At 37.7% G+C, this 8,680-nt stretch overlaps 1 protein-coding gene across 1 annotated transcript; it reads right to left on the reverse strand.

Moving 5' to 3' along the window:
* Nucleotides 1–1,134: 1,134 nt before the first annotated feature.
* LOC128124244 (vomeronasal type-1 receptor 4-like) lies at nt 1,135–2,100 on the reverse strand. The gene has a single exon (XM_052760422.1). The coding sequence runs from the start codon at nt 2,074–2,076 to the stop codon at nt 1,135–1,137; it is 942 nt and encodes a 313-aa protein (XP_052616382.1). The 5' UTR covers nt 2,077–2,100.
* Between the last annotated feature and the right edge of the window lie 6,580 nt (nt 2,101–8,680).

Raw genomic sequence — 8,680 nt, forward strand, 5'->3', positions numbered from 1 at the left:
AATAACCTTAAAAGGAGCTCCCAACAATACAATGCCAAGTGCAAATTCCTCAATTTCTTAGGTACCATGGTTTTCCAAATTTCCTGAACCAAGTTTTACATAGACCTTTGTATCCTTGGGAGACTCTGAGACAAGATTCTCAGAGAGGATAAGAGAAACAAAAGATGTCTGCTAAACAAAAGATGGACTAAGGCTAGGTGCTACTCTCTGGAGCCAGGCCAGATGCAGCTCAGCAGGAATGCAGCCATATTTCTTATTATATTTTATTGTGTTAAGTTTTTTTTAGTTATCTCTCTGAAGCCTCATTTTTCTAATGAGAAACCAAAAGGGAATAGATTTATATGGGAGAGGATGTGGGTGTAACTAAGAAGAGTAAGGTGAGAGGAAACTGTAATTAGGTAATATAGTATGAGAAAAAAATCTATGTGTAATACAAAGTAAAAAGGAAAGAACACTATCTAACAAAATTAAAGATTATCTCATAAGCATCATTCGTTTTTAATCAGTTTTGGTACAAAGTGAAAGATAGTAGTCATAATTTTTGTTCTATGTGGCTAAAGAAGATGCTCATCTTCACAGACTTTGTTGAGGATTGTAGCTACAAGGTTAAGAACAGCCAAACATTTTTTTTGTTTGTTTGTTTGTTTGTTTTCCGGTGCAGCTGAAATCAAAGTATCTGGGAAATGATCACTGAAGAAGATTTCTGGTCCTGGAGCATACTAGAGCAGCTGTCATGGGACAAGGTTCACCAGGACCACAATATATGGCCTACCATGGTTTCAGTCTGCCTTGCAGTTAGAGTGCAGTATATACAGGTGTCTGTACAGCAGCAAACAGGCAGTCAAGATTCCATGAGAGGAAGAGAGCCACAAGAAACTTAGCTCTATTGGCAACAACTTACTGGCTTCTTTATGCATCATCTGGGCAAAGGAAAAACTCTAATATCTGAAAGATTACAGTGTGCTAAACACAGTATCATCAGCTCATGTAGGCTTCTAATTCAACCATCTGACAAAATTCCTGTACTCATTTTTAGCAGTCTTAGGAAGACTAGATGCTAAAGCCTTAACTTTCTTTGTTGAATTCATAAGGTAATAATTGAGTAAAATGTGGAAGATAAGAAAAACTTATATTTTACATTGTTATGATAAAATTATGAGAACATTTTTTTCTTAACCATACCAAACTGAATATGGACAAAACTGAGTAATGTCTCATAAAAACAAAGGGTCCAAAACATGGAAAACAAAGAGAAGTGAGGCGAGAAATGTACACCAGCCACCAACTGGGATTATACAATAGAGCAATGCAGCCTCGCAAGATGGTGGACAGAGTATAAAAAGCCAGAAAGGTAGACACCAGGACCAGGATGTTCTGTGTTGCTCTGGACTCAGGGGAGTTTCTACTAGAACCATGACAGCTACGGATATTTTGAACCCTCTGCTTGTGTCTGTAGAGAATGACAATCATTGAGGCACTGGACCAGGTAATGAGCACAGCAAAAAATAATTCAGGGCACATCACCAATGTTGTATAGAGTGAGTCAATGATTTCATCATGTCCTGTAGTAGAGCAATATCCAAAATCTCGATTTCTTGTCATGTTTTTGCTATTCATTTTGATAAATGTGTACATAAGAAAAATGAAACGTATCACCATGTAGAATACCCAAAGTAGGGAAATGGAGCAGTCAATGTACTTTGAAGCTTTGACTTTGTTATCATTCCAACAGGATTTCCTAGAACTGATGATCATGCACTGGAAGACACTCAAGAGGCAGGTGGTGCCCATGGACATACTTCGAGCAAATCCTTGAATGTACAGTAGGAGCTCACATCCAAAATCATTCAAGAACTGCTTTAATCCCCAAACTACCATTGTTTGGGGTACTCCTGCAGAGAGAATAACCAAGGCATTGGCTACCATTAGATGCATGAGAATCAAATCTGTGGTCTTTAATGTGTGTTCTCTGTAGTAAGAGTCTAGATAGTAGAACATAAGAAAGAGATTTCCTAGAATTCCAGTGGTAGTTTGTGATAAGAAAATGATTCTGATAGTCAGATTCCAGATATCCATTCTGTGTTTCAGTACAATATCCTTAAGAATATGGCCACACTATTTCTCAGCTCAAATGAATAATGGCAAACGATAGTAGCCAGAGGTGAAGGAAGATGCCATTAATCCATGGAGCTATATAGAGGTCAAAACCGAGGGTCCCTTAAATTCATAAGTTCAAGGCCAGCATATAACACACAAAAATACCTTATTCCCACAATTTTGACATGAGTAGTTACTTTCCATGTTTGTTACTTTGAAATTTCTCAGTTCTTCAGAATGCAAGTGTTACTGGAAGAATAACCATCAACTTTCCTAGAAAATGCAACAATCAGGATGATGGGATGTTGATCCATTTGAAAAAGGAATGTTACAGGGAGTGAAAACAAACTTAAAGTAAGTCTTTCAGAATATACTCATATTTGCTAATCATGTTGTAAAAGAAATCAACTTTAAGAACAGACACAAACCAGCTGGCTGTACTGTGCAGCCCCAGGTAGATCACTCTTGTCCCTCACACTTATCACGCATGCAGGGACAGTCAGCTGTCAATCAAGAGCCGGGGTATAATTGACATTGTAGTCTATTCTAGAAGAATTTTATACTATTCTGAAGAAGTTTATACAGAATGGAGAGATGAGCTGAGACCTTAGGAACTACTAAAGATAGGCTCTACTTCCCTGTGCACTTTCATGTAGAACACCCTAGGATATGGCTGCAGAAGACATAGAAAATACTCTGTTAAATGATGCAATACAGGCCAGGAAAGGCAGATACCACTGTCATGAATATGACTTCACAGCTTCTAATTTTTAAGAAATGTGTGTTAATATGGGAGTGAATGTGGATAGCATCCCGGAAACTTGAAAGGGGTCCATAAGAGTATCTCAAAGTGTGATCAGGATGGTAAAACAACACATGTGTTTTGAAAGTGAAGGAATGAATTGTGTACCCTGGACTTTAAAAGCTGGATGACAGAAGATAAATGGGGGAAGCAGAGGGGTTGGGTCTATCAAAATAGTAAGTATGAAAATGCCTTAAGGAAACTTGCTACTTTGTAACCTAGCAAAACATAAAAAATAAAAATAAATCCAAACAAAATAAAAATATAATCAATATAAAGTAAAGAAGAAAATGTTGACAGTACCAAATTTGGGGATTTTTATTGAGAAACCAGGAATCTCAGGCCTTGCAAATGTCTGTGAATGCTAGTACAAACATTGATGTAAGGGACACATTTGCTTAAGTGGGACAAACATAACCCTACCCACCAATAATCACACTCTAAAATTTTTTCCAACATTCTATTCTGTATTTAACTATTTTGAGAAGATGCAATGTGTAGAATTATAATTTTATCTGTGTTATAGAAGGTAAATAATTTTTATAAGTTATAGTTGCATCTCTTTAATTTTTGAAATAAAAATATCATTGCATCATTGTGCCTTTCTTCCCTCCAACTACTTCCCAGTACCTACACAAACCCAAACTCTTAAATTCTTGGCCAATGGCCTCTTTTTCTTTAATTGTTGTTACATGTAAATGTATATATGTCTATGTTTTTGTACATATATATATATATATATATATATACACACAGATAATTATATATATATATAAAATCAGCTCATTCTATCTAATGTTACTTGTACATACATAATTTCAGTGTTTAAAATTTGGTGCTAGATAAAAATGTAGGGCCTATTTTCTTGTACTCAAAGCAATTCCTTCATTACTTGTAGCTCTAATCACTAAAGGAAAAAAAAACTTCTCAATGCAATAGTTCATTACAAAGAAAATACAGCTAATCCAAAGGTAAAAAACAGAAAAAGCATGAGTGATCAAAAACAGACAACAACTAATGGTGTTGTTGTGTTGTGCCAAGTCCCAGTGATACACCCACAATACAACTCCTGCATTCAAGGCTCAAGGAACATTGTGATAGCAGAGGCAGAAAGATTTTTAAGAGCCATAGAAAGATGTATCTGTTGTGAGATTGCATCTTCTAAAATGTTGGGAAAGCCATGCCTATGAAGTCTCAAGATGGCTGCATAAAAAATCTGAATAATGTGACACGAACACACATGCTCACATGGAAGGGGAAAGTAAAAAAGTCTCCAATCATCCCACTTTAAAGAATAATCACATACATGAGCTTAGTTTTTACATCATCCAGTAACAATCATGGAAGCTTTTACCTGCAGATTACCTAGAAATGCCCAATAGCAGCCCATGATCAATTAACTTATGAGCACAAAATATAATTCTACAGATCAATTTCAACCTTGGAGATCCCCTATCATCTCAGAAAATCAGGAGAATCAGGTAATTCAGGTTGAGATGAGGCATTCAGGAGAAGGCAAATGAGGACATAGTGTATCTTTTGTGAAAAAAAAGTAGAGGACTGTTATAGGCACAGTAAAAAGAATAAGCACGTTCCAGACTTTTCTGGAGGCAATTGTTACTATGGAGAGGATGGAAGTACGGAACCAAGAGTGATGAAAGAAGTTGTCTCTCCTCCAACTCATGTGATCCACAGGGATTAGGAAAGGTATGATACTGAAATTGCCCAGAAATGGAAAAAAAAAAAAAAACTTTTGGAAATTGATGACTAAAGAGAAGAAAGATTGCAAGAAAACCAAAGAGTGAGAAGAGTCATCTTTGAACAAAATAAAACATAACCCTGAGTACAAGCAAATGCAACTATGTTAACACACTAAAAGTCCAAAGACAGGGCTGAATACAGTATTCTAAGAGCAGGCCATCCCAAAAACCTCCACTAACAACAATGGACCACTGCCATTTTACAAACTAGCATAGGGCCACTTGTCATTTCTCAAAATCTGAGTCCTCTCATAAAGGATTCCATAACAAGTAGTAATAAAAAAATCTGTCTCAAAAATGGTCTTATTGTAGTAAGTAGGAGTAACTGATACAAAATGCAACCCACACTGGTTGTTTTCCTACTATTTGGCCCTCTAAGGAGTTACTCTCAAGTGTTTTTCTAGATATCAAAATTTTTAGATCATTTCAAAAAATTTTTTTTCATGCCAATGGTTAGGAAGATAATAATACATTCCCAAAGTCATATGCACTAACATAAACATCAGTAATCAAAATGTACAACCACAACCAAGGAAAATGTGTGCTGACCTCTTAAATGTTACCAATAAGTATGTTCCTTCAAAGAAGCAACACAGGTCTGATTTTGCTAAAGTAGTTCAAGGAAACTGTTGAGAACCTTACTGAATAGTTTTTGCTGTACCTATTGTATTCCAAGTTGTATTTTATTTGTAAAAATTCTCTAAGATATAGGGTTATGCTTTTTGCTTCATTCATAGGAAAAGTATGTCATTGACAAATGTGAAAAAAGAAAGAAGGAAGGAAGAAAGGATAGAAGAGAAGAAAGGAACAAAGGAACAAACAGATAAAGAAAGGGAATAATGAGAGAGAGAGAGAGAGAGAGAGAGAGAGAGAGAGAGAGAGAGAGAGAGAGAATGATGTTTGTGTTCAGTTTTTTGAATGAATGAAGCTGGTGTCTACACAAAACTCATGGAATCACAGTTTGAGACCATGATCCCAACAAACACCATCCAATATTTGTGAACATTGATGTTGACTGATATGTGAGTTCACTGAGTAGCTATCAGAGCACTATCACAAACATTCTTTATTTATATTTTTGCTGCTCCATCTGACAAACATTCTTGTAGAAAATATGACATCAAGGATTCACACTTTCAAAAAAGAACAGGTGAAAATGTAATGTCCTTGGAAGTTTTGGGTTTTTTTAATTGTGTCTTTGTTTCATTTTGTTTTGTTTTTTTGAGATATGGTCTCTCAATATAGTTCTGGCATTTGCTATATAGATCATGCTAACCTTGAAATCACAGAGTTCCTTTACTTCAGCCTCCTCAGTGCTGGGACTAAAAACATGCCCCAAGACAACAGGCTCCTTGGGAACTTTTTTAAGTTCTCCATATAATTATCATATATATAGGATATGAATTGATTGGGACACACAGTGCCAAACATTGGGCAAGTAAAAACACAACATCACTGGAAGCTTTTTAAAGTCCTACCTACCTCGAGTTGTGCTTACTGAGAGGCCAGACACATTCCCAGGAAGATGAAGCCAGTGAACCTATCTCAACACATCTGTGAGGATAAAAAGGTTCATTTACAATTTTTTACCATGTTGTTCATTAATTTTAATCTATTTTACCCAACATAAATACACACATATACACACCAAAACAGTTGTGCTTATAATTAATAACAGCATTATTTCCATTATCTTCAATCAAAACCTAGGTTTTTTTGTTTTTCCATATAAAGTTAAGTATTGTTGTTTCCAAGTCTGTGAAGAATTGTGTTGGTCCAATCAGCTGCTCCAGTTACAATTATTGACAAGACACTTCATGCTAAAAGTGCTGTGTGTATTGAGACTCCTTGAACATCAATGACCAAGAAGTATATGTGCAATGTGCTTGAGAATTGAGCATTTGTGTATCCATTTGCATTCAGTGGAATGAGGAAAGAAGCAATGTTTATGAAAAGAAACAGTGATTGAATGTTGATTGAGAGTTTTGCTGGGTATAATAGTCTGGGTTGGCATCCATGGTCTCTTAGTGTCTGTATAATGTTTGCATGAAAACCTTCTGACTTTTAGAGTCTCCATTGAGAGGTCAGGTGTTATTCTTATGGGTCTGCCTTTATATGTTACTTGGCCTTTTTCCTTTGGAGCTCTTAATATTTTTTCTTTATTCTGTATGTTTAGTGGTTTTATTATTATGTGGTGTGAGAACTTTTTTTGGATCAAGTCTACTTGGTGTTCTGTAACCTTCTTGTATCTTTATAGGCATTTCCTTCTTTAGGTTGGGAAAGTTTTCTTCCATGATTTTGTTGAAAATATTTTCTGTGCCTTTGAGTTGTTATTCTTCCCCTTCTTCTATCCCTATTATTCATAGGTTTGGTCTTTTCATGATGTCCCAAATTTCCTAGACATTTTGAGTCATGATTTTGTTGGCTTTAGTGTTTTCTTTGACTGATGAATCTATTTCCTCTATCTTATCTTCAATGCCAGAGATCTTATCTTCCATCTCTTGCATTATGTTGGTTATGCTTGCATCTATAGTTCCTGTTCATTTACTCAGATTTTCCACTTCTAGCAATCCCTCAGTTTGTGTCTTTTTTATTGTCTTGATTTCAGTTTTCAGGTCTTGAACTGTCCCTCACCTGTTTAATTGTTTTCTTTTGGCTTTCTTTAAGGGATTTACTGATTTCTTCCAGTTTTTTGTTTGGCTTTTCCTTGAATTATTTAAGGGAATTTTTCCTCTTTAAAGATCTCTATCATTTCCTTAAGGTCATTTTTAAGGTTAATTTCTTCTGTTTCCTCTATGATGGGATGTTCAGGTCTTACTGATATAGGTTCTGATGGAGCCATATTGTTTTTTATGTTGTTGACTGTATTTTTGCACTGACATCTACCCATATCTTTCTCCCCTTGGTGCAAGCAGTATCTGTGTCTGAGGGAGGCTCTCTTTGTCTGATCAATACTCTTTTTCCAGTGGGAGTTCTTGGTCTAGTCGGTGCTAATGGACTCTTTGTCCAATTGGTATTCGTGAGCTCTGTCTCATGGAGTAGCAACAATCTTGGCATGTGGGTGGGTTGGAAGGGGTGGGACTTGTGTGTTACAGGGTCTGATGGAAGATTGTGGTAGTCTGACCTGTCTGCAGGAGGTCTGCCCGCTGACTGGCCTGAAACTGGGACTGCAATAGGTGGTGGTGTAGGGGTGCAGGTTGGTGCCCCTGGGCCTAAAACCTAGGGGCTGGGGTGTTTGGGTATGAGGATAAAGACTCACCTCTTAGTCCAATTGGGTGCTGGCAGGCTCTGTCTCAGGGAACAGTTGCAGTCTTGGAGGGTGGGTGGCATTTGGGGGAGTTGGGGCTTGTGGGTTATAGGGTCTGGTAGGGGATGGTGGTAGTCTGACCTGTCTGCAGGAGGCCTGTCTATAGGCTTGAGACTGGGACTGCAATGTGTGGTGGTATGGAGGTGCAGGGTTGTGACCCTGGGCCCCACCTAGACAAAGCATCACCTCTTAGTCCAATTGGGCACTGGCAAGCTCTGTCTCAGGGAACAGTTTCAGTCTCTAAGGGTGGGTGAGATTTGGTAGAGGTGTGACTTGGCTTAAAGGGTCTAATGCGGGATGGTGGTAGTCTGACCTGCCTGTGTGAGGTCTAACTGCAGACTGGCCTGAAACAGGGACTGCAATGGGTGGTGGTGTAGGGGTGCAGGGTTGTGCCCCTGGGCCCAAAGCCTAGGGGCTGGGGTGTTCAGGTGTGAGGATAAAGACTCACCTCTTGGTCCAATTGTCTGCTCCAGTTACAATTATTGACAAGACACTTCATGCTAAAAGGTTCTGTGTGTATTGAGACACCTTGAATGTCAATGACCAAGAAGTATATGTGCAATGTGCTTGAGAATTGCACATTTGTGTATCCATTTGCATTCAGTGGAATGAGGTAAGAAGCAATGTTTATGAAAAGAAACAGTGACCAACATCGATCACAGGGTGAGATTGCTCTTGTGCTCAGATCTGTGAAGTCACTCTGCCTAATGCAGA

Source organism: Peromyscus californicus, unplaced genomic scaffold (genome assembly GCF_007827085.1).
Source record: "Peromyscus californicus insignis strain IS unplaced genomic scaffold, ASM782708v3 Scaffold_4__1_contigs__length_199733344, whole genome shotgun sequence".
Classification (NCBI taxonomy): Eukaryota; Metazoa; Chordata; class Mammalia; order Rodentia; family Cricetidae; genus Peromyscus; species Peromyscus californicus.